Source organism: Ictalurus furcatus, chromosome 16 (assembly GCF_023375685.1).
Source record: "Ictalurus furcatus strain D&B chromosome 16, Billie_1.0, whole genome shotgun sequence".
Taxonomy (NCBI): domain Eukaryota; kingdom Metazoa; phylum Chordata; class Actinopteri; order Siluriformes; family Ictaluridae; genus Ictalurus; species Ictalurus furcatus.
In genome coordinates this window covers 5393877-5420459 of record NC_071270.1, presented here as the reverse complement: position 1 = coordinate 5420459, position 26583 = coordinate 5393877, and the positions used below count along the sequence as shown (strand labels likewise).

Genomic DNA, 26583 nt, shown 5'->3' with positions numbered 1-26583 from the left:
AAAACCAACAGCATGTCCATGTAGAGCTCACTGCTCTGGGCTAACTTTAATCAACTAGTTCCTACCTCAAGTGCACATCTTTTCTACCTTTATTATCTTTAACCTGGAAACTGGACCTTCAGAACCACTGGTACCGCTTTAATGAGCTTTTGGAGATACAGCTGTAAAGGTCCAGTATACACACTTTCTCAGGTAACAGATTAGACACACGGTGTCACATTCAGAGTCGGAGATTTAACCCAGTGGATTTTCTGAGCTCCCCTTTAGATGATAAAGATCACCTACAGTATGTGCAGTTCACACCGCCGAGGTTGCCAGATGTTTCTTAAATAGAATCCGAAACTGGGTTTTTCAATAGTGTCGAGACCACCTTTAAACAGAAACATTCGCCTTTAAACGCCACCACTTTAAACACACGCTCGTTGTCCAATCACACATGCCACTGTGCCGCGGATCAGAACTCGCTCCAATACTAAAGTGCTTCAGGGTTAACTGATTAACTCTCAGATTAGATTCTTCAGGACGGTGAGTGAAATGGAGACATGATCTTCACTCAGTAGTATTGAGGTTCTTCCTGCACTCACGGAGGATACAAACCAGTATAACAAGCGAGAACACGTGTGTTTGGGGTTTTATATGTTTTTATTTGATACTGTGGTGTTTCAGTCATCGTTTTTATTTATTAACTCACACAAAGATTTTTACTACAATTACAGTCACATTTCACTTTCAAAAAGCACATTTAGATGAGTTACAGGAGAATGTTGCACTCTTCAGACTGTGTGTGTGTGTGTGTGTGTGTGTGTGTGTGTGTTTGTACTGAGTGAGTACTGATGGTGTGTTATAGATGATGATTATGAGTGACTGAAGGAACCTGGTACTAAAACCTCCACGTTTCTGTTAAACACTAAGCTACAGAACTGAGACACTGCTTCATGTCTTCATACTCCGGTCATGTGGTAATTCAGTGCTTCGTTACTTTGGTACTGCCCAGGTGACAGAGCTTCACGTTTTCTCCATGTTGCTGTTTGAGGAAACTACACGAGAGATCTGTCATCAGTCCTGAGCACTCATGCTGCAGAGACACAGAGAAAGAGTTCAGGGATTTGATCTCACAACCTGCTGGATACGAGCTGAGATATTGCCGACTTTCTCTGTTTCTCTCTGTTATGCTCTCCGTTATTCTCTCCGTTCCTCTCTCCATTTCTCTCTTTGTTTCTCTCTCTGTTATTCTCTCTGTTTCCCTCTGTTTCTCTCGCCGTTTCTCTCTCTGTTTCTCTCCCTGTTATTCTCTCTGTTATTCTCTCTGTTTCTCTCTGTTTCTCTCCACACAGCTGAATAAAATACAAATGAAATAAAAACAGAGTTGTGTACCTGTTGGTTTGGGGTGCATCAGAGTCAGAGGCAACTCCACTGACACATCACTGAGAGAGAAAAGGACAGAAATAGATAGAGAGAAGGACAAAGAGAGAGAGAGAGAGAGAGAGAGAGAGAGAGAGATGATAATAGAAACATAATTAAAACAGGCAGTTCAGGATGGATTTTTTTAATTATTTGAGAATTTTGTTGTTTAATATTAAGATGATAAAGTTTACCTGCCAGTCAGACCTCCCAACAGGCTGAAACAAATACACACACACACACACACACACACACACACACACACACACACGATAAACATTATTTATGGGGAATTTATGAGATTATTATTAATTGATTATTCAGAGCGAGTGTCTCACCCTCCTCCAGACACCATCAGATGAACCGTGACTTTATAAAAAACCATGATTCCCAAAACCTCTCTCTCCATCCCTGGCCTCAAACTGCACACACATACACACACACACAAACAACATTAATCACCATAATCATAATAATAATAACAAACAGCAGTTTAGGTGTGTGTAGGGCAGTTGGTGTGTGCGTGCGTGTGTGTGTGTTTTTTGTCGGGGGGGGGGGGGTTAGACTGACATGGTGGTGGACGCCAGGTTAGTGTCCTCATATTTTAGTTTTCCGTCCACAGCGAGTCCTCGTTTCTCTCTGTTCTGAGTCAGAAGCGGTGTGATGCGTAAAACTTTCTCAAATGTTGAGTTCACATCCACCGTCTCCCTGTGAGGAGCAAACAAACAGCCCTCGTTCACTTCCCCTAAACACTCTGTAGTGTGCATTAGACAAGTTACACTCGCAACACGCAAGCACAACCACAAAAAGAGGAAACACATCTGCTGAGGGCCGTGTTTAGTACAAGGGGCGGAGTTCTAATTACGGATGGGGTTAGTAAAATGCCATATTTAGTTTGAGAGGTGGGGTTAGTTTGAGAGATAGGTTTAGTATGAGGGTTGGGGTTAGTATGAAACGTTGGGTTAGTTTGAGAGGTGGGGTTCGTATGAGAGGTGGTTTTAGTATGAGAGGTGGGGTTAGTTTCAAAGGTGGGATTAGTATGAGGGTTGGGGTTAGTATGAGAGGTGGGTTAGTATGAGGGTTGGGGTTAGTTTGAGAGTTGGGGTTAGTATAAGGGTCTGGGTTAGTATGAGAGGTAGGTTAGTATGAGGGTTGGGGTTAGTTTGAGAGTTGGGGTTAGTATAAGGGTCTGGGTTCATTTGAGAGGTGGGTTAATATAAGGGTTGGGGTTAGTATGAGAGGTGGGGTTAGTATGAGGGTTGGGGTTAGTATGAGAGTTGGGGTTAGTATGAGGGTTGGGGTCAGTATGAGAGTTGGGGTTAGTATGAGAGGTGGGATTAGTATGAGGGTTGGGGTTAGTATGAGGGTTGGGGTTAGTATGAGAGGTGGGGTTAGTATGAGGGTTGGGTTAGCATGAGGGTTGGGGTTGGTATGAGGGTTGGGGTTAGTATGAGAGTTGGGGTTAGTATGAGGGTTGGGGTTAGTATGAGAGTTGGGGTTAGTATGAGAGGTGGGATTAGTATGAGGGTTGGGGTTAGTATGAGGGTTGGGGTTAGTATGAGAGGTGGGGTTAGTATGAGGGTTGAGGTTAGTATGAGAGGTGGGATTAGTATGAGGGTTGGGGTTAGTATGAGGGTTGAGGTTAGTATGAGAGGTGGGATTAGTATGAGGGTTGGGTTAGCATGAGGGTTGGGGTTGGTATGAGGGTTGGGGTTAGTATGAGAGGTGGGGTTAGTATGAGAGGTGGGATTAGTTTGAGGGTTGGGGTTAGTATGAGAGGTGAGGTTAGTATGAGAGGTGGGGTTGGTATGAGGGTTGGGGTTAGTATGAGGGTTGGGGTTAGTTTGAGACCTGGGGTTAGTATGAGGGTTGGGGTTAGTATAAGGTGTGGGTTGTAATAGACAGTAAAGCACAGTGTGTGGAACTGATGTGTGGAAGTCGTAGATACTCACGAAAACTCTTCATTCAGTACAGATTTGGTGTATTTATCAGCAGAGTAAAGAACCACATCTGTTGTCTGTTCAACTGCAAAACACCAGTTATTATTATTTTAAAAAATATCATTAAATGATTCATAAAAAAAATTAAAGCATCTGTATCATGTCATTTCTGTGTTGTTCTTTCCATGTTGCTTCTATTTTACTTTACTGAGGTGTGTGTGTGTGTGTGTGTGTGTGTGTGTGGACAGAATTAAACTCACCAGTAATTTTGATTTTATTCACCACTTTGTTGGTGTCGTTCTTTACCTTCACATTAACAGGAATGGTTTCTCCGTGGTAATAAATCTGTGAGCAACACCAATAAAACATGATGTGTTAATTCTCACTGTATCTCACACACTACGACACGATACCACAACACTACAACACTACAACACTACGACACTGTGACTCTGAAAGCGTACGTCTTTCTCCAGAGACGCCTCCAGCAGCAGCGATTTGTCTGACAGCATGAAGCTCTTACAGAGTTCTGCTCTCTGTCCGGTTCCTGTGTTCAACGGAGCATACTGAGACTTACGGATAAGCAGACGGCATGTGTCCCTGAAAGACACACACACACACACACACACACACACACACACATGCACGTGCGTGCACACACATCACAGATTTTATTTTAAATACTGGCAAATCATCTTATTATATATACGCTGGAAAATGAAATCATAAATTAAATATTCCTACATAAACAATGACACAGCACAGTCTGAGTAAAAACTAGCATAGTATATGTGTATTAGCATATTCATATTAGCACACAACTTAGCATAGCACCAAGTAAAATAAGTATAGCAGAGATATTAGCATACACAATATTCTACCAGTATTCACACACAATGTAAACTGAACATCAGCATATTAGCATGTAACACCGTGTAACCAAATAATTACAATAATTTAGCATAAACTATTAGCATACCGCATATTCCATTAGTGTTAGCATGTTGTGTATTATAGGTACAGTGAGCATTAGCATAAACACTGAATATATTGTACAGTATGAATAAATTGGATATAGTGATATTAGCATATATTATGACATCATACTCACTTTTTATCAATTTTCTCGGACGGATCGTCAGCCTGTTTAGCTAGATACGCTTTCACCTCGAAGTCCACGCCGCAGGGCTGGAAAAGAGGAACCCATGAGACATGTTCTTCACCTCTGCATCTGTTTAGATATGACATTTTTATTCAGGATGAATTAGCGAGAGAGTGTAGCACCTTCTTCCCCTGATCGTCAGGTCCGGGCTGCAGTGTAATGGAACATGGAAGATTGGTTGGGATCTGAAATGGAAAAAAACAAAAACAAACAGGAAGTAAAATTCCATTAGAAAGATAAAACAACAATCCAGTGGGAAAATGTGTGCCTGCAAATGTGTGGACTGAGTGAGTGTAGGACTGAGAATGCTTCACTCTGCTTTAATAAGCACTATCATCCTGGCTGGAATCATCATCATCATCATCATCATCATACATCCTTCCAGATTTCTACTGGCCCTAATGGAGTTTAATGTGGAATGAATGGTTACTGATGGTCCCTGATGATCTAATTATATTTTGAAGGTAAACACGAGACAATATTCCATCCCTGTTGGGTTCTGGTGGTGTTTAACAGGAACTAGAGAATCTTTAATGGAGATTTATAGGAACCTGATGGATGGAAACCATTAGAGTCGGCAAGACGTCACTACAATATGCCGTCTTAACTCTTATCGTCTTTTAAAGGCGCTGTAGTCGATACGGTAGGACTTGTTTAGTGTGTGTGTGTGTGTGTGTGTGTGTGTGTGTGTGTGTGTCATACACTGAAGGTGAAGGCGTATGCTTGTTCTCCAGCTTTCTTCAGCAGTATGTTGTGCATGTCAGTGAGTTGTGGTTTGTATCCAACGTCAGGATAAATCTGAACGTGATTAATCCAGATGTCCTTCCTGAAAATCAGCCCGATCACGTCCAGGTCCTCATTACCATATCGAAACGCACAGCACAGCTGAACCCACACTGTACACGCACACAAAGTAAATAAATAAATGAATGAAATAAAACTCACTGTTTTTGTACGCGTACACATATTTATAACATGTCTTATTTTGTGTTAATAAAGTATAATACAAAGTATTTATTACCTTTCCGGTCCCCCAGGTCTTTGGGGTCAATCTTCACCACACCCTCTGTGAGAAACACACACACACACACACACACACACACACACATGCACAGTCTCAGTAAAACCTGTTACACTTAACATTATTTAACTCTTTACTTAGTTTCAGGTTTATTTGTTTCTCACCAACAGGCTCCACGCTGTCCACCTCATCAATATAGTCCCTCTTTCCCAGGTACAGAGTGAGCTGAACACACACAAACACACACACACACACACAACAAATAATTATCTTTATGTTTTTGATTTTATGGTAATTACATGAATCTCAGTAAATTATGTAATTTTGCAGAAAGTTTGTGTTTTCGCTCAAAACAAATTCAATTAAAATGATGATTAGAGTGAAATATTTATGTTTTGAATAAAGTCACATCTCATGATGTGGATCAGAGAGAGAGAGAGGAATGACTCACCTGACCGTTACCACTGGTCTTCTTGTAAACTCTGAAACAAGCAAACAAACAAACAAGCAAATAATTACATAAATAGATAAATAGATAGATAGATAAGGAAACCAAAAAAGGCTCATCCCGCTAGGTACATATTGTTCTTATGGATTAAATAAATGATTAATTAAATACATTTACATACAAACTATTCATATTAAGGCGTCTATTTACTGTATAAGTTATAAATGCAGAATGCAGAGTATTGTTTATTAGAGAGTATATTGGAGTATTGTTTATTAGAGAGTATATTGGAGTATTGTTTCAGTAAACGTGTACTCACTTGTCCACCATGTTTCCTGATTCACAGAATAATTATCTGTAAAATATTTTCAGTGTTATTTACAATTCTGTACATAAATCTACACATTAACACCAGAGACACAGAGCAGACTGCTGTAGAGAAGATGAGTGTGTGTGTGTGTGTGTGTGTGCGTGAATCTGATATAATGAGATTACAGCTTTACAGAATTAGATTACAGATTAAAGAATTAAAATCCTCTTAAATTCAGCGAGTTGGATTTCTGTATTTAACCTTTACTTTATTTATATAATTTACACGCACACTGTGTTTATTCCTAAACAAGCCTTACACTTTTTATATTCATTCTTCATTAATCCGCTGTTAACTGTTTAAATCATGAATAATTCTGTCTCGTGTCGGAGAGTTTATTTAAAACACTGAAGCTATATTTTAAACGTCAAAGTCAAAATGTCAGACGCGACTCAGTGAAGTGAGAAATTAGAGTTTTTATCTGAGATGTAATTAGAAAACTAACACTACGGTTATCAGTAAATGGTTTGTTTTCTGTAAAACACAGAGCAGTTCAGTCTCTCTCTCTCTCTCACTAATAACTCCACACTAAATAACCGTTATAAACATTAATAAACACTGAAATCCCGCAGTTCCACCAAACGACATTACATTCTAAACTAAGCCAGATTACATTTATTCATTATATTCGTGTTAAACTGAGAAAAAGGAACTTTAATGACAACTTTTTTGGTGTTTTTCTGCTTTTCACTCGTAATTTTTACATTTAAAGTCCAACTGTTCTCATGTCACAGGATGAGTATATTTACTGGCTTCTGTCGAGTCATATTTACACTTCAAGGTAAATGTGTGTGTGATAATATGTGGAAATAAAAACGGGTCAGGAAATCAGTCAAATTAATCTGGGATTGTAAAAGCAAATACACCTCACACTGTGGCTATTCATCATCTAAATATTTTTTTAATTTAGTGTTCATACTGCAGATCTACAGGCCAATCACAAAGTGCCTCATTGAGCATCACTGCGTGATAAAGTGAGCATCACTTACAATGCTCTCTCTCTCTCCCTCTCTCTCTCTCTTTCTCTCTCACTCTCTCTCTCCCTCACTCTCCCTCTCTCTCGTTCTCTCTCGCTCTCTCTCCCACTCTCTTCAACTCTCTCCCTCTCACTCTCCCTCTCTCTCGCTCTCTCCCTTGCTCTCCCTCTCTCTCCGTCTCTCTTCAACTCTCTCCATCTCTCTTTCCCTCTCTCTTCAACTCGCTCCCCCTCTCTCTCCCTCACTCTGCCTCTCTCTCCCTTGCTCTCCCTCGCTCTCTCTCGCTCTCCCTCCCTCTCTCTCTCTCCCTCACTCTCCCTCTCTGTCTCCCTCACTCTCCCTCTGTCTCCCTTGCTCTCACTCTCTCTCCGAAGCTCTCTCTCTCCCTCTCTCTCCCTCGCTCTCCCTCTCTCCCTCGCTCTCCCTCTCTTTCCCTCTCTCTTCAACTCTCTCCCTCTCTCTCTCCCTCTATCTCCCTTTCTCTCCCTCGCTCTCCCTCGCTCTCCCTCTCTCTCCCTCTCTCCCTCGTTCTCCCACGCTCTCCCTCGCACTCCCTCTCTCTCCCTCTCTCTCTCCCTTTCTCTCCCTCGCTCTCCCTCCCTTGTTCTCTCACGCTCTCCCTCGCTCTCCCTCTCTCTTTCCCTCTCTCTTCAACTCTCTCCCTCTCTCTCTCCCTCTCTCTCTTCAACTCTCTCCCTCTCTCTCTCTCTCTCCCTTTCTCTCCCTCGCTCTCCCTTGCTCTTCCTCTCTCTTCAACTATCTCCCTCTCTATCTCCCTCTCTCCCTTTCTCTCCCTCGCTCTCCCTCCCTCTCTCTCTCTCTCCCTCGCTCTCCCTCTCTGTCTCCCTCCCTCTACCTCTCTCTCCCTTGCTCTCCCTCGCTCTCTCTCTCTCCCTCGCTCTCCCTCTCTCTCCCTCGCGCTCCCTCTCTCTCCCTCTCTCTCACCCTCTCTCCCTCTCTCCCTCTCTCTCCCCCTCTCATGAGAAACTCACAGGTATTTTTGGAGTGAAGATAATGTTGTGTGATTTTGTCCAATTTCATGGCAGTCATAAAAAATATACACACATAAACCACACCCCTAACTCTGCCTACATCTCCTTCCTAGTCCTCAGAGTCGTGTAAACTGTGATGAAATTTAACGAGATATAAAGTCCCTGCAGATATCCTTCTTCCTGTCTTACCTCGTGTCCTTATGTGTGCTTGCAGTCGATTTCTCCTCGTCTCAGTGTTGTGGCTGTGGTGTGAGTGTGTGTGATTTATACCTGCATCCTGATCCCTCATCCCTCACCTTCCACTAATCCCTTCAACTAATCACTAATGCACTATTTACAGCCACGATGAGGTAAAAATAAAACCTGGGATTGAGATAAGACATGTGTTCAGGTGATGGACTGTTGTAGGAAGGCATGGGGTGGGCGGGGGGGGCATGGAGTGGGCGAGGGGCATCCTAGAATTCATCACTACTTAGATTTCTAACTCCACCATCAGACACTCCGTCCCTAAAACACTGTAGTAAACTCACTGCTATTAAACACACAGCCAAACATCAATCTGGGGTCAGATCATTTAGGCTCAGGGTCAAAGGTCATATCTGATTGAGCTCTCTGCATTATGGGATGTGTTTTTCTCCCGTCTGGAGGCTGAGACGGTTTCAGAACGCTGTGTGGCGTCAGTGTGGGATTTGTGTGTGTGTGTGTGGGGGGGACTGACAGATGGGGAAACTCCTAAACTTAATGCACTTAAGCTTCAGCTTAGTATATACATATATATATACGCACACACACACACACACACGGTAGACTTACATGAACCTCATCACTGAACACTGAAGAGAATCAAAGTGATTTCCATCAGACACTAGAAAGACAAATAAAAGATTATTAGGTTTATTTCTGGACATATTTACTCTTCAGATCATTCTGCTCTATTGGCACTTTGCTCTTATCAATCATTTATTTCCTGAAGAAAATAAGCAAAATTGTGACACCAGAATAAACAAGAATAAAATAAAATCTTTACGTTAATAAGACAAAAACAAAACGCAGCTTGTCGTGTTACTGAGAAACTGCAAAGAAGCGTAAACTCCTCAGTCCTGAAGATGTGGGAAACCTTTACCTCTGACACTGGAGACTCCTTCCATAAACATTACGTTTACAGAAGACTTCACCAGATCAGTGATTAATGTACATGTCCCTGTGAACCAGCTGTTACTATAGAAACAATAACGTATCAGAGCGAGCCCATTAATATAAACCGATGATGTGCTGCTGCACTACTGTCAGAGCCGCTGTTATAGAGAACTAATCAACACCTGACGACCAATCAGAAAGTAATAAATAAACAAATAAACATAGGGCTGACTTTACTAAGTGCTCTTCTCTCTGTGTGTGTGTGTGTGTGTGTGTGTGTGTAATGCGTAATGACCTTTGGCTGCTTTGGTTAATCCCCTTTGCTAAAAGTGCTGAAGTTCTGAAATAGCACTAATAATACTTGAGTGACTGCACATACACACACACACACACACACACCCTTATTTCATCACCTATTAAACTCTAATCTGATATTTTACTCACTTAATCCTTATTTTCCAAGAATGTGTTTTTAAAACTATAATCTGACTAACCTGTTCTTCTCACAGACTGATGACCTTTGACCTTTACAGATTTAAAGCTGAATTAAAAGAGTTAAATCCCTGTGATTAAAAAGGTTTCTGATTATGAGGAGGTATTAAAAACTCTGAACACAGTAAATGTAAAGGAATGAATAAGGTACAGAGTAATTAGGGAAAGGTATTTTCCCCTATAAAAAAGCAAACAATAAAAGTTGGAGTTTCTTGATTGTTTTTAACTAAAAATTTTCTTCTTCATCTCACTCAGAGAAAAATAATGACTTAGTTTAAACAGTAAGGGAAATCTAATTGTTCTAGATTTAAGCAGGTTGATGTTAATGACATTCTCTTTCTTTTTACAGCGTCACTGATTTAAAAATGTTATCTCTAAAATCACTGCTCAGATTCAGAAGACATTAGCGCTGTGGCTAACTCAGAACTTCACGTTCACACCACGCGCCTGATAAATCTCTCATAATTCAGCCCCGAAATTAAACAATCTGATTAAAAATGATTGATTATGAGCACGGGCGCACAGTGGGTTAATGGTTAGTGTGTTCCCCTCACACCTCCAGGGTTGGGGGTTCGATTCCCATGGCTTCCCTATGTGTGTGGAGTTTGTATGTTCTCCCCGTGCTGCGGGGTTTCCTCCGGGTACTCCGGTTTCCTCCCCCAGTCCAAACACATGCATTGTAGGCCAAAGTGTCCATAGTGTATGAATGGGTGTGTGAGTGTGTATGTGATTGTGCCCTGCGATGGATTGGTACCCTGTCCAAGGTGTACCCTGCCTTGTGCCCTGATTCTCCCTTGGATCGGCTTCAGGTTCCCCTGTAGGATAAGCGATATAGAAAATGGATGGATGGATTATGAGCTCCAATAACGTTAATACATTATACTGTGTGTGTGTGTGTGTGTGTGTGTGTGTGCGTGTGGTCAGACAGGTACTGCAGTGCCTCTCTGCGGCTGCTCTCCCGGGCCGCGTCCCAAACCGCGCACTCCAGTCCTACACAGTGCCACTCCAGCAGGCTGAATTGAGGAGCACGTGACAGTTTAATGGCATTTTGCTGCACGGCTGCGACACAGAAATGTCAGAAGTGTCACCAGCACCGTCACAAGCAGCACGTTCACATCGTAGGACATCTAACGAGGCGAACTATTTAGTATGTTAGTAGGCGGATTGGGACGCAGCCGCCGCCTCACAGAGTCCCGCAGAGAAACTGATGGAAGGAGGCAAGTTGTGAGGAAAAGAAAAAGGCGGCATTTAATGTCCTCTTAAAGGGTAAATTCATTTAAAATGGCGGAGTCCGGTCCGTTTAGGGGTCTGCCCCGGATCCGGAGGGCTGCGGTAAGATTACTACCTTTTTTTTTTTAAAGGTTTTATTTTTAATGTCAGATTTTTTTTCCCCTCTGCATAGCATCCGAGCTAACTGAGGCGGTTAGCATAGCAGCAGCTGGCTGTGTTCCAAATACACTCAGCGTTATACACATTAATAATAATAATAATAATAATAATAATAATGGATTTATTTATACATTATCTTCCATTTCTATTAAAAGGGTTTTTTGGAAAGAAAAATATTTCTTTGAGGAAATTTGTTTTGATATCAACAACACCATCAATCTGTAATCTGTAATTAATGTGAATATTAATGATTAAAAAATTATGTCCAAACACGGTATATATTCATCCTTATGTTTATTGATGTACATTTTAATCTGACATTTTTATTTCTCCACAGTGAAATACATCACAAAGCATTGTCTAATATAATTTACACCATATGATGAAAATATTAAAGTAAAATAAATTGAAGGTTAAATGTGTAGTAGTGAAATTTAACACACAATATAAATAATGTAATACTCTTACACTGAAGTCAGTTCTCTGTAACTGAGTTTAATTCAGTGAGAACAGTGTGTTAGAGATGTGTAAAATCCTAATCCTCACTGGCTTTTATTGATTTAGTGTCTCTCAGTCTCTCAGATTAGTGATTCTACAGTAAGTCTGTAAATTTACACCTGAATGGGTTATGTGTCATTCCACTGTATTACACATAACTTTATTTATGGACTTTAATGTTGATTTCTTTATATGTGTGGATTTCTTGAGTTAATACTGATGGTTGGTGAAAATTTTATGTGAATAACCTCATTGGAAATATATTTCCTGAAAAAAGTTGATGTGTTCAATACTTATTTCCTCCACTGTATATTAGGATGCTTGATATACACACACATCTCGCTGATGAATCAAGTGTGATAGAAGTCAGAAGTCAGAATTTATAGTGAAATGTCTGGGGGTTCCACCAGGGAGCGCTATCAGACTGTACACCTCTATTACTGCTAATGTTAAAATCAAATCAGTCATTTAATCAGAAATAAACAGATAAACAGATAGATATTATGGTAGACGTATCTGTATTTTTCAGGCCTCAATTCCTGGAAATCTGCACCTGGTTCTGGTTCTGACGCCCAAAACTCAGTCTCAAGGCACCGGCACAGACCTGGGCTTCCGCTTCTGTCAGGACGACTTCACTATCAAAATGCCTGTGAGGAACACACACACACACACTCACACTCTCACACGCTCTCACACGCTCACACACACTCACACACTTACATACACATTCACACACTCACACTCATACACACACACACGCTCAAACACACATTCACACACACTCAAACACACATTCACACACACTCACACTTACACACACTCACATTTACACACACTCACACACACACACGCTCACACACACATTCACACACCCAAGCTGGGGAGAGAGACCTGATATTCCTCCCTCTTTCCAGTTTAACTTCTTATAAATTCCTGTCTCATAAAGTTCTCTCATCACCTCCTCATCTCCTCCGTACTGCTCCACATCTCCTCAGCGTTCTCAGAGTTCTCCTCACGTTTTGCAGTTCCTCAGTCACCCTACATGTCATTTAGTTGAGGGCGAGGTCTGCACACACAAACAAAAATTATATTTAGAGATGAACCTCATTTGCCTCTCTTTCTTTCTTTCTATGTGTGTGTGTGTGTGTCAGGTGATCATGCTGAGTTCAGTCACTGATCTGCTGCGCTATATTGACGAGAACCAGTTGAGCGCTGATTTCAGTGGAACTCTCGAGTGCTGCTCCACAGACTGGATCGTCCTGAAGACGGTGAGCAGATTCACACACACACACACACACTCACACACTCACACAGACACTTAAACATGTCGAAGCTAAACTGGTGGCCACGATCCTCCATTACTGGTTAGCAAAATTAAACACACAGTTTACACACACTGAGCATTTATTGGTGCATAATGACACCTGTGTATCTCAGGGTTGTGTAGTACCTGTGTATCTCAGGGTTATGTAGTACCTCTGTATATCAGGGTTGTGAAGTACCTGTGTATCTCAGGGTTGTGTAGTACCTGTGTATCTCAGGGTTGTGTAGTACCTGTGTATCTCAGGATTGTGTAGTACCTATTTGCGCCCCCTGCAGGCCATAGAGAGTTTTGCGGTGATGGTGAAGGATGTGGCTCAGCTGCTGCAGGTGTTTGGAACGGAACTGGCCGAGACCGAACTGCCCGAGGAACCGAACGCCATCGAGTACCTGCTCCGCTCTCACACCGACAAATACAGACAGATGAAGGTACACACCTGTCTCACTGACTGTCTCACTGAGACACACCTGAGACCAACTCAGTTTTACTGGACATGAACAATAACATAATGACACTGTCGTGTGTGTGTGTGTGTGTTGAAAGTAGTGAACAGGTGACTGAATAAGTGAGTAAACGAGTGTGTTTTTGATGACAGGATGACATTCGCTCAGTGATGAAGGAGGGACGTCAGATCCTGTCTAATCTAGAAGGAGTTAAAAGGACGGAGGACAGAGACATCGCTCAGGACAGGGACACTGTACACAGGTCATCATTCATATCTGTTAATTATTAATAATCCATAAATATCAATCATTAATCATTCATCTCATCATTCTGCAGTTGCAATTATTGATTTCTGTTATCTGATCAGTGATAAATAGGAAACTGTAGAACTCTCGGAATGTGATACTCAAGAACTGAACTGAGAGAGCGCGCGTGTGTGTGTGTGTGTGTTTGCAGGCTCCTGACCCAGCTCAGAGACATGGAGATGGCGTTTGATGGGTTTTTTGAGAAGCACCACCTGAAAATGCAGCAGTACCTGCAGCTCCTCCGCTACGAGCTGAGCTTTCACGAGGTGAGCCGAGGAGAACCTTCTCTCTGTGGAACCGCTGCAGCTAGAACCCACACCAACACACATCACACACCACTGCTTCATCTGTACAAAAGACATCAACACAGTGGGTGAGTAAAGATGAGTAAAGGTGTGAGTAAAGGTCATACATGATGTTACAGATGGAGGGGAAACTGGATGATCTGATTGGCCGAGAGAAAGCGATTCCTGCTGCAGGATTGACAGCGGCTCAGACACAACAACTCATCGCTGAACTACACACTCTCGACTCCATCGCTGAGGTCCAACACCCTCACACACACACAGAGAGAGAGAGAGACAGCATGTACAATACCTGTAACATACTGCAGTCTATAAGGTAATAAACATTAAAAAATCAAGGTTTTTCCTTCTCAATGTGTGTGTGTGCGTGTGTGTGTGTGTGTATGTGTGTGTGTGTGTGTGTAGGAGGAGATGGGTCATGCTCAGATCGTTATCCTTCACGGTCATCAGTTAGCAGCGAGTCATCACTACGCTCTGGCTCTCATCGTCCAGCGCTGTAACGAGCTGCGTCATCACTGTGACACACTGACCACGGCCCTGCGCAACAAACACACTTCGCTCACACACACACACGCTCTGCAGCTACGCCTCGAGGAGGTATACACACACACACACACACATGCATTAATAACGTAATTAATAACACATATTAATAACTACATAACTAAGGAAACCTGTGTTCATTGTGTGTGTGTGTGTGTGTGTAGGCAGTGCGTTGGTGTGATGAGAGTGTGTATCTGTTGGCCGGTCAGATGGTGGATAAATTCCAGTCTAAAGAAGGAGCTCAGGAAGCTCTGAGTGACATCGAGAGACTGCTGGAGTCCAAACCAACTCTCAGCTACACTACTGACGCACACACACCTGAGATACGGGTACACACACACACACCTGAGATACAGGTACACACACACACACACACACACACACATACACACACACCTGAGATACAAGTACACACACACACCTGAGATACAGATACACACACACACACACACACACACCTGATATACAGGTACACACACACACACACACACACACCTGAGATACAGGTATACACACACACACACACACCTGAGATACAGATACACACACACACACCTGAGATACAGGTACACACACACACACATACATGACTGATGTCAAATGTCAATAAATATACATAAACAGATACAGTAATAAGAATGCAGAGCTAATGCGTGTGTGTGTGTGTGTGTGTGTGTGTGTGTGTCAGGCTCAGGAAACAGTAGTGATGGAGAAGTACTCCTCAGTGCAGGTGATGCTGGAGAACAGACAGGCATGTTTGCGTAAACTCGCCTGCGTTCAGGTGAGACCCATCCAGCCCGTCTCCCCGAGACCCGAGAGCCCGACCCGCCTCAAATCCCCGCTGTTCTCCCCCAAACACAGTACGCCATCATCACCACCTTCATCATCAGCATCGACTTCTTCTTCTTCGCTGTTACAGAGTTATAACGTTACAGCATTATTATAACATGTTATTACAGTGTTATTACAGCGTGTTATTACAGCATGTTATTACAGCATTATTACAGTAACCCATAATCCTGCATCTGTACCTTCTGTGTAAAGAAAACATTTGACTGTCTCACCAGAAGAGAACTCAGTGTAGTGAAGGTCTCTATCTCACACTCTTCCTCCTCCTCTCCAACTCCTCTCCTCTCCTCCCCCTCTCCTCCCCTCCTCCTCTCTGTCTTCAGGTTTTGATGTGAATTCCAGTCTGAAGTTCTCCTTTGATCTCTCTCTCCCAGGAAAAAGAACCGCACGCAAGAACAGCTGCACCAAGAAGGTGAGACTGTACAACTCGGTCAGTCAGCCACGTGTGTGTGTTGTGTTTATCAGTTAGGGCATAACTGTGTGTGTGTGTGTGTGTGTGCGTGCGCAGATTGAGGTGATGCACCAGGAGAGTCGTGGCAGTGTGTGTCAAGAAGCAGAGGGAGCAGAGAACCCCGAACAGCAGACATGGTCTGAACACACACACACACAATGTCACTTGTCTCACTTTCTCTCATTTGTATCACTGTATCTCATCTGTGTGTGTGTGGGTGTGTGTGTGTGTCTGTGTGTGTGTGCGCGCTGCAGTCATGTGATGAAGGAGCTGATTGACACGGAGAAGGTTTATGTGGAGGAGCTGCTCAGTGTTCTACTGGTGAGAAACACAATAAGAACACACACACACACACACACATAAACAGATACACACACAAACACATACACACACTGTGTGTACATCTATTGTGTTTGTGTGTTAGGGTTACAGAGCTGAGATGGATAACCCCGCTCTGTCTCACATCCTGCCATCCGAACTGAAAGACAAGAAGGAGGTTTTATTTGGAAATCTGCCAGAAATTTACAAATTTCACAGCAGGTATAAACACACATACACACACACACACATATACACATAAACACATACACACCACACAAACACATGCACACATGTACACATACACAGACACATATATACACATACACACACATACACATACACACACATCCACCCTCACACATATACACATACACACAAACACACAAACACATGCACACATATACAAATACACACACACACATACATACACAGACACATATATACACATACACACATATACACAAACACACACAAACGCATGCACACATATACAAATACACACACACACATATACATCCACCCACACATATACACATGCATACACACACACACACACAGACACACACACACGATCATGAGGCAATTTTGACAGTGTTTGGAAAGCAACCCATGGAGACACTGGTGTGTGTGTGTGTGTTAGGATATTTGTTCAGGACCTGGAGAGCTGCAGGCAGACTCCAGAGAGAGTGGGAGCAAGATTTCTGGAGAGAGTGAGTGGGAAACACACAGATACAACACATGACCATACTAATACACACTGTAATATACACTAATACACACTGTAATATACACTAATACACACTACACACTAATACACACTGTAATATAAATTAGTATACACTGTAATATACACTACACTACACACTAATACACTGTAATAGACACTACACTACACACTAATACACACTAATATATACTACACACTAATACACACTGTAAAATAAACTACACACTAATATTCACTACACACTACTACACACTGTAAAATACACTACACACTAATATTCACCACACACTAATACACGCTGTAAAATACACTGCACACTAATACACACTAAAATACACTATACACTAATACACACTGTAAAATACACACTATAATATATACTACTATATTACATTACACTACTACTACATTACACACTAATACACACTACACTACACTCCAATACACACTGTAATATACTACACACAAATACACACTGTAATATACACTACACGACACCAATACACAATGTAATATACACTACATCATACTAATACACACTGTAATAGACACTACACTACACACTAATATACACTGTAATGTACACTACACTACACAGTAATACACACTGTAATATACACTACACTACACACTAATATACACTGTAATGTACACTACACTACACAGTAATATACACTGTAATGTACACTACACTACACACTAATACACTGTAATATACACTAAACTACACACTAATATGCACTGTAATGTACACTACACACTAATACACACGGTAATATGCACTACACTACACATTAATATACACTGTAATGTACACTACACTACACACTAATACACACTGTAATATACACTGCACTACACACTAATATACAATGTAATATGCACTACACTACACACTAATACACACTGTAATCAACACTACACAATAATACACACTGTAATATACACTACACTACACACTAATACACAATGTAATATGCACTACACTACACACTAATATACACTGAAATGTACACTACACTACACACTAATACACACTGTAATGTACACTACACTGCACACTAATACACACTAAAATACACTATACACTAATACACACTGTAAAATACACACTATAATATATACTACTATATTACATTACACTACTACTACATTACACACTAATACACACTACACTACACTCCAATACACACTGTAATATACTACACACAAATACACACTGTAATATACACTACATGACACTAATACACAATGTAATATACACTACACTACACACTAATACACACTGTAATAGACACTACACTACACACTAATATACACTGTAATGTACACTACACAGTAATATACACTGTAATGTACACTACACTACACACTAATACACACTGTAATATACACTACACTACACACTAATATACACTGTAATGTACACTACACACTAATACACACTGTAATGTACACTACACTACACACTAATACACACTGTAATCTACACTACACACTAATACACACTGTAATATACACTACACTACACACTAATACACAATGTAATATGCACTACACTACACACTAATATACACTGTAATGTACACTACACTACACACTAGTACACACTGTAATATACACTACACTACACACTAATACACAATGTAATATGCACTACACTACACACTAATATACACTGTAATGTACACTACACACTAATACACACTGTAATATACACTACACTACACACTAATACACAATGTAATATGCACTACACTACACACTAATAAACACTGTAATGTACACTGTTCTCAATACAGTACATGAGAACTATACCTATAGATGATCTTATTACGTGTGTGTGTGTGTGTTCCTGCTTGGTGTACTGACTGGTGTGTGTTGCAGAAGGAGAATTTTCAGGTGTATGAGCGTTACTGTCAGAATAAACCTCGCTCAGAGGCCATGTGGAGGCAGTGTGCAGACTCTCCATTTTTCCAGGTACAGGAACTGCACTCACACTCATACATTAAACAGCACACATGACACACACAGAGTACACACGCACTGTATACAGTATACACATACACACAATAGCAAACTCAATAGTGTACAGGAGATAAATTACACTGCAGTGTGTGTTGTTTCTGCGATATAAATTAAAAAAGCACAGCCCGGCACTGAGTGAGTGTACCACTGGCTGTGTCCTAAACAGCACACTGTACACTATATTATTAACCTACACAGTATGTACTAGTAGCAACCAAAATGGGGCGGCTTAAATTTCCTACTAGTTGGCGTCCATGATGTAGCGACCTTCTAACTCTAAACATTGTCCAAAAAAAAGTTAGATCTAGCCTATGTCTAGTTGTAATGTCTCCACCCATCTGCTGGCTCCGCCCCTTTAGCTACATCGACCAGGCTATAAGCTTCAAGTGTAAAAGTGTTCGATGTTACTCACGTAATTCTTCAGAGTATTAGTAGGAGACTACATGTCACAGAGTGTCCCAGCTAGAACACAGTAAAGTGGCTAGTGCACTATGAAATATGCGATTGGAGACACAGCCGCAGGATGTTGTAGATCAGCGAGTAAACAGGAATGTGATGTGTGAGATGTTCTTGTTCTGCAGGAGTGTAAGAGGAAACTGAAGCACAAACTGGATTTGGATTCGTATTTACTGAAACCTGTTCAGCGTCTGACCAAATATCAGCTGCTGCTGAAGGTACACACCTTACACCAGCACCATGCTGAGCACCTGATCATTTTAAACTCACACACACACACACACACACACTACTGCTTACTGATTATTTAAATAATTAAATGATTAAGTAAAAAAAAAACAATTAAAAGCTTTTTCTGCATTGTTCTTTAAATTGGTGCTTCTATTTTACTTTACTGAGGTGTGTGTGTGTGTGTTTGTGTGTGTGTATGTGTGTGTAGGAGCTGTTGAAGCATAGTACACAATCGCAGTATGTTTGTGAGCTCCAGGGGGCGCTAAATGCCATGCTGGACCTCCTCAAATCTGTTAACGACTCCATGCACCAGATTGCCATCACTGGATACGAGGTGAAGTGTGTGTGTGTTTTATTTGCTTTAATATCTTTCTAAGGAGATGGTGCAACTTTAAAACATTAATAGTACTAATACAGTGTGTGTGTGTGTGTGTGTGTGTGTGTGTGTGTGTGTGTGTGTGTGTGTGTGTGTGTGTGCATGTGCAGGGGGACCTGTGTGACCTGGGCCGGGTGTTAATGCAGGGTTCGTTCAGTGTGTGGATGAGCAGGAAGTCGTCACGTGTGAAGGACATGGCTCGGTTTAAACCAATGCAGAGACACTTGTTCCTCCACGAGAGGGCGCTGCTGTTCTGTAAAAAACGGGAAGAGAATGGAGACGGAGCTGAACGCACCGCCTCCTACAGCTTCAAACACTGCCTCAGGGTCAGAACACACACACACACACAGATTCTAGATCTTAAATTAATGTTGCATTTAAGACCCAAAGCTCCACCCCCACTGTTAGAGCTCAGGGTTAGGTTTAGTAAGTGTCCTTAATATGCCATTTTACTCCATTTGGGACAAAACCAAAGTTTGCAGTTGTTATTTGAAACACAGCCATCATCAGAACTTTACTAAAGTTACTCTTAATTTGTATTTGAAAAAAGTCCAACACTAACACTGCAGGCTAACTGTGTGTGTGTGTGTGTGTGTGTGTGTGTGTGTGTGTGCGTGACTGCCTGCATGCGTGCCTGCGTGCGTGTGTTTGTGTGTGTGTGTATTGCTCTGCAGATGAGTGCTGTGGGTATCACAGAGAACATCAAAGGTGATATGAAGAAGTTTGAGATCTGGTACAGTGGGAGAGAAGAGGTGTATGTAGTGCAGGTAAATGTCTCAGTTTCATTCTGTATGTTTCAAATGGCTCCCTACTGTCTACACCCTGCTCCCTAACATCCCTACACCCACCTCCCTAATACCCCTACACCATAATATCCCTACACCCTGCTCCCTAACATCCCTACACCCTGCTCCCTAACATCCCTACACCCCTGCTCCCTAACATCCCTACACCCTGCTCCCTAACATCCCTACACCCCTGCTCCCTAATATCCCTACACCCTGCTCCCTAATATCCCTACACCCTTCTCCCTAATACCCCTACACCATAATATCCCTACACCCTTTTCCCTAACATCCCTACACCCTGCTCCCTAATATCCCTACACCCTGCTCCCTCACATCCCTACACCCTGCTCCCTAATATCCCTACACCCTGCTCCCTAATATCCCTATACCCTGCTCCCTAATATCCCTACACCCTGCTCCCTAACATCCCTACACCCTGCGTGTGTGTGTGTTTCAGGCTCCAACAGTTGAGGTGAAGTCAGCATGGCTCAGTGAGATCAGAAAAATCCTCACAAACCATCAGAAAACTGGTCAAGGTTCCCCTCTCTCTATCTCTCTCTCTCTTTTTTCTCTCACACAGGTTAATACAACAATCTCACCTAATTTCGTCAAATCCAATCTCTCTCTCTCTCGCTCTCTCTCTGTCTCAGATGAAGGTCATGGTGCTGTAGGCTCTCTCTCTCCTCTTCTGGTGAACAGGTGAAGCTCAGTCAGTGCAGCAGAACACACACACACACACACACACACTTAACTTTGTGTTCCTGGTGCTGTTTGATGTTATTGTTCTGTTGCATGCATATATTATTCTGTATCATGAAAGTGTGTGTGTGTGTGTGTGTGTGTGTGTGAAAGAGAGAGAGAGTATGCAGCAGCATGTATTCCAGACTTTAGCTAAATAAATCTGGATGTGCAGTTCAATTCAGAAATATTGGCACCCTTTAAGAATGAGAAGGAGCAAGCAGTGAACGTAAAATAATCGCATGTAGTGAGTGATATTTTGATTTCATTTAATCAATTAAATTTTATTTATATAGTGTTTTTAACAGTAGACATCGTCACATAGCAGCCTTTCAGAAATTCAGATGAACAAGCCAGAGGTGACAGTGAGGAGGAAACCCTGAGTCCTTGAGAAACACGAGGAAGAAAATCTTATTAAAAGCACTGCACAAATAAAATGAGATTAAATTGAATTAAGTGAGTTGGAGAGACACGTAGAGGATCTCAGTCCACTCCTCTGTGCAGTTTAATCTTATTTATATTGTTAATTTCGTCTTTAGAGATCATTATAAAACACTGATTTTCCTAATGATGCTAGCTGATTATAGTGTTTGACGTGTGCCTCCTTGTATCTGTGCTCCACAGGAATACAAGCTGATGTAAATCACATCAACAGAGATTCTGGAGACCAAAAATAATATTTAGGCAAAAAACTATCATAAAAAAGTTATTATGATAATAATGATTGTAAAGGAACAATAAGAATGTTTCCACAATTTGTAAAAATCTGAATCATTTCATGTAATGTCTATTTAATGTCTACACAACCATTTTTGTGTTGAAGGGTGCAAATATTTCTGGAGTGGAGAGTCTGGTTTGTAGGTTTGGGGTGATTCCATTCCAGAGTCGTTTGGCCAGGACACACTGTTAAAGTAGAAATGAGTGTTTTATATATAAATACAGTAGAGAATAATAAAGATTAAAGTCATTAAGATGTTACATACTATATGTTTTTAATGTTATTCTGAAGAGTGTTTTTGATTTTAAAACATTTGATGGTTTCACACTTTTATCTCTGTGTATAATACACATTTGGATGCCGAGTGTGTTCTGGTACTTCCTAGTTGAATGAGAACTGACCCCAGATCTGTAAAGTTCTTGCTCGTGACTGTGTGTGTGTGTGTGTGTGTGTGTGTTTTGTGACTGTTGTGTTCTGTTCGTCCGTGTGCCACTCGATCTGATTCTCTGATTGGTCAGTATGGAGAGGGCGTCGGTCTGCATGCCCTGGAGCCCCGCCCCCATGGCAGCCTGCTCAGGTTGTTTTGATGTCCCTCCTCACAGTAAGGGGGCGCCAATGCACTCGGACGAGTCAGGGAGCTCCAGTCCGGTTCTGACAGACCCCGTGATGTTCTCACCTCGACCCCAGAACCGCAACCGCCGCAGTGAGTGTGGGCAGGGATTGGGGTGGGGTTGTCTGGGAGGGGGAGGTTGGTGAATTTCAGGCTGTTTAGAACTTTTAAGGCTGTTCAGGGAGCTTTGGTTCGTTCAGGGCAGTTTGAAAGACCATTTGGTGTAATAACTTGGGGTGATTTAAGGATGCTCGGTGTCCTTTCATGAACATTTGGGACCATTTGAAGGCTTGTTAGGTTGGTTTGAGGTAGTTTTTATGTCATTAGGTCCTGTTTGGGGTCGTTTAGCATCACATGACCTTTACACTGTTGGGGCCATGTTGGTTAGTTTTGAGGACTTTGGGGCAGTTTGAGGATCCATTAATGACTGTTTGAGGGAATATACAGTGGCTGCAGGAATGTTTAGGGACATTTGAGGCAGGTGCAGTAGATTGGGGCCTCTTTGGGCATTATTTTAGATGATTTAGTGAACCGTTTTGTGGCTCATAGGGTCTGTTTTGTTATCATTTAGGGAAAGAGGTGATTTATGGTATTCAGGGTTCTAGAGACAGTAATTAACATTTAATTGGTAAAATTATTGGGGTCGTGTGTGGTGTGAGGTCGTCGGATTTGTTTTGATCAGGTTGAGTTTGGTAAACGGTTTCTGGTGTGTGTTTCAGGTTGGCCCGGAACTTCAAACTCCGTGGATATTTGTGAGACTTTAGAGGACTGGACCACTGACCTGTCCTTCATCTCCGACTCAGATGAAGAAGATGACGTCCTACTGGTGAGAAACATCTGAATTTAAATATTTAACATGTTAGTTCTGCACAAGAACACCTGAACAGGAGTGTAAAGCACAGTAAAGTCTTGGCTCCTGTCTGAGATGCCGAGTGAAGAATTTTTAGAGCCTTGAGTTTGTCGACATCTAAATGTTTTTCAGGTTCCTGGGAAGTACCGAGCCCTTGTGGATCACCTGAAGTGTGGTAAAGATGAGGTCATCATAAAACACGGCGATGTCATCCACTTACTGCAGGAGAACACAGCGGACCTGTGGTGAGTGGATTGTAATAAATCACTATTAAACATTTTGTGTAAATGATCATGAATCAGCTTCCAGACTGACGATGGTGGTGTGATTTACACTGCGCTGATTTAGGCACGTCAAAAACCTGACTCGTGGAGGTGAGGGAAAACTTACAGCTGATGCCTTGCACAGAATTCTGGGGAATGTGGACAGAAGCCATGTGATCAGGCCTGAAGGTGACTTTATGGTGAGTGAAACTTTTATTTCGTTGCTGTTTTCACCTCACATTAAATTTGCTGAAAATTCTAACTCTGCTAACTCCGCCCCTCACCTTAACCTCCACCCCTCACCTTAACCTTTATTACCGTATTATTCGCGTGTGAGAAAAGAGGCAGCGTGTTTCCTTACCATGTGCAACACTTCCCCTCATTAGATGACAGATTGAGTCGACTTACCCAGAATGCACTGCTGCACTGAGATGCAGGTTCCTGATGAATGAAGCAGATTAAATACCTCAAGTGTTACAGAAATACTCAGAGTCCCCTTTACTCCAGGACAAACTCCAAACCTAAATCATCACACACTCTCTGGAGTAATGATCTCTGTGTGTGTGTGTGTGTGTGTGTCTGTGTGTGTGTGTTTATGTTTATTCACAGGCTCAGGAAATATAAGCAGAATGATGAACACACCATGATGAGACCCTTCATATTCAAGGAAACATCTACATTATTATCCAGCATGGACACACACACACACACACACACATCCAATATCGTATTTTGTGGACTATAGGTGGTGTAGTGTGTGCTGAAGCGAGGCGTGTGTCACTGTAATATGCTCATGTATTAGTGTGTTTACGGTAGGTGAGATACTCCAGCAGTTGTAGTGCACAGGATCATACAGGGTTTTGTGTGTGTGTGTGTGTGTGTGTGTTTTGTATTATATTTTGTTAAAATCAGTATTTTGTGCTAAACAGGACTGAACTCTATATGGAAAAAAAGCGATCAGATTTGATCAGAAGCTCCAGCCATGCTGATTTCAGAACCGTATGTTAGGGTAAAGAATTTCGTGTTTTTCGGATGAATCTTTAGATGAATTATAAAAAATAATTCAGTGCTTGTTAACAGGTTAAGAGTTAGTCTGAGGTTAATTGAGCTGGTTCGTCTGACCTGATGTGGGTTTAGTCCAGAAAATACGGTAAGCGAAGGCCGCCATTCCTTTCCTCCTGTTTTACACTGTTCTTCAATTTCCTTCATCACTGAACATTTCTGACTTTATAGAGCACAACCTGGAACACCTTTACCATCAGCGCAGTGTGTCACAACATCGAAAGTGTGTTTACTGGAGGCTTCTGCACCCAGGACTATGAGTCAGGAGAACTTTATTCTGAAGGTAACAGGAGAACAGAACTCACTGATGAATTCGCTGATTTCACATTTCTTTGCCAGAATCCCGTCAGTCTCGGTGTAAACTGAGCTGAGAGTGTGTGTACTGTAATGCTAGCTCATGGATTAGCATGTGTACTATCCTGCTCATTTCTTTTCCTCTAGAGATTTACAGATACAAACTGATCTAAACTATATATTAATAAATTTTAATCAGACTTTGTAGATTCCACACCCTTCAGTGTAAAGCAAACACGATGCTCCTGTCTGATCTTGGCAGGTTTATACGAGTCATGTTTGCTTCCAGGAAGTGTGTGCTTCTCTACATGATGTGACAAAATGAACCGTATAGAAAAAACTAGCACTTTTAGGATCTACTTCGTGCCAAACTTCTGTGACATCACACATTTTTACACACAGCGCTTTGTTTCTAATCCAGTTTTATACTTTGGTAGTGTTTTCATAGCATTGTGGATTTTATTACAGTTTATTTGTTAGTTTAATGCCTCCCTGTTTACACACACACACACACACACACAAAGCAGTGTTAATGAATATTTCAGAGCCTTCCGTCTTCCTCACTGGTGTATTCTAAGCGAGCTTTGCTAATTCCATTGCTCAGGTGGTTATGAAGGTGTGTTTTATAGCTGAATATGAATATGAAGCCATAAATATGAGTAAGGAGCTTTAGATGTTTGAAGGTAGGTGTACAGGAGAAAGTGTATAAAATGGGAGAAGGACTATAAATTACTTTAACTACATGTTTAAGCACAAGATGTATAATGCTATAAAAAGCCATTTTTTCCTCAGTGCAGTGGCTTGAATGTAAATATGCGCTGTTTATTATCTCATTGTGCCAAAATTAATGTATTCATATTTCATTTTTATTTTTCACTGTTAAGAAAAAGCACGCATCCAGCTGCTGTTCGGTCTTGACCGAGCGTAGATAATTATTTACTCATTAGCTAATGCCTGCTGCTAATCGTCTGCTTTATGAACACTGACGGCTTTACGGCTAAATGAACTACAGATTTCACCATGATGTCGTCGTGTGTGGAGTTTGTTTTGTCCTTTTTATTTTACTAATACTGAGT

The 26583-nt window shown here is 41.6% G+C and overlaps 2 protein-coding genes across 2 annotated transcripts; one reads left to right on the top strand and one right to left on the bottom strand.

Moving 5' to 3' along the window:
• Positions 1-632: 632 nt before the first annotated feature.
• Positions 633-6426, bottom strand: arr3a (arrestin 3a, retinal (X-arrestin)). The gene is made up of 15 exons (XM_053644943.1): positions 6292-6426; positions 5976-6006; positions 5689-5749; positions 5525-5569; positions 5206-5399; positions 4626-4688; positions 4453-4529; positions 3806-3941; positions 3602-3686; positions 3354-3426; positions 1972-2109; positions 1740-1823; positions 1596-1619; positions 1375-1424; positions 633-1075 (listed from the first exon to the last, which is right to left on the bottom strand). The coding sequence occupies exons 1-15, from the start codon at positions 6300-6302 to the stop codon at positions 1071-1073; spliced, it is 1077 nt and encodes a 358-aa protein (XP_053500918.1). The 5' UTR covers positions 6303-6426; the 3' UTR covers positions 633-1070.
• A 4678-nt stretch (positions 6427-11104) lies between these two features.
• On the top strand, positions 11105-26542 carry LOC128620198 (proto-oncogene DBL). The gene is made up of 26 exons (XM_053644941.1): positions 11105-11272; positions 12357-12476; positions 12979-13095; positions 13427-13576; positions 13744-13853; positions 14049-14163; positions 14322-14441; positions 14608-14799; positions 14910-15074; positions 15434-15605; positions 15918-16006; positions 16103-16182; positions 16300-16366; positions 16470-16585; positions 17007-17076; positions 18981-19073; positions 19703-19795; positions 20017-20142; positions 20295-20510; positions 20859-20951; positions 21430-21671; positions 22947-23131; positions 23758-23864; positions 24021-24133; positions 24237-24351; positions 24761-26542. The coding sequence occupies exons 1-26, from the start codon at positions 11222-11224 to the stop codon at positions 24773-24775; spliced, it is 3132 nt and encodes a 1043-aa protein (XP_053500916.1). The 5' UTR covers positions 11105-11221; the 3' UTR covers positions 24776-26542.
• Positions 26543-26583: the final 41 nt, after the last annotated feature.

What these genes read in the sequence shown, in the direction of transcription:
- LOC128620198 (XM_053644941.1), top strand. Translation starts at nt 11,222, where the DNA reads ATGGCGGAGTCCGGTCCGTTTAGGGGTCTGCCCCGGATCCGGAGGGCT. An exon ending in ACTGGATCGTCCTGAAGACG is followed by an intron (nt 13,096 to 13,426) that starts GTGAGCAGATTC and finishes CGCCCCCTGCAG; the next exon opens with GCCATAGAGAGTTTTGCGGT. An exon ending in GAGAACACAGCGGACCTGTG is followed by an intron (nt 24,134 to 24,236) that starts GTGAGTGGATTG and finishes GCGCTGATTTAG; the next exon opens with GCACGTCAAAAACCTGACTC.
- arr3a (XM_053644943.1), bottom strand. An exon ending in AGACCAGTGGTAACGGTCAG is followed by an intron (nt 5,750 to 5,975) that starts GTGAGTCATTCC and finishes GTGTGTGTTCAG; the next exon opens with CTCACTCTGTACCTGGGAAA. An exon ending in GGACAGCGTGGAGCCTGTTG is followed by an intron (nt 5,570 to 5,688) that starts GTGAGAAACAAA and finishes TGTTTCTCACAG; the next exon opens with AGGGTGTGGTGAAGATTGAC.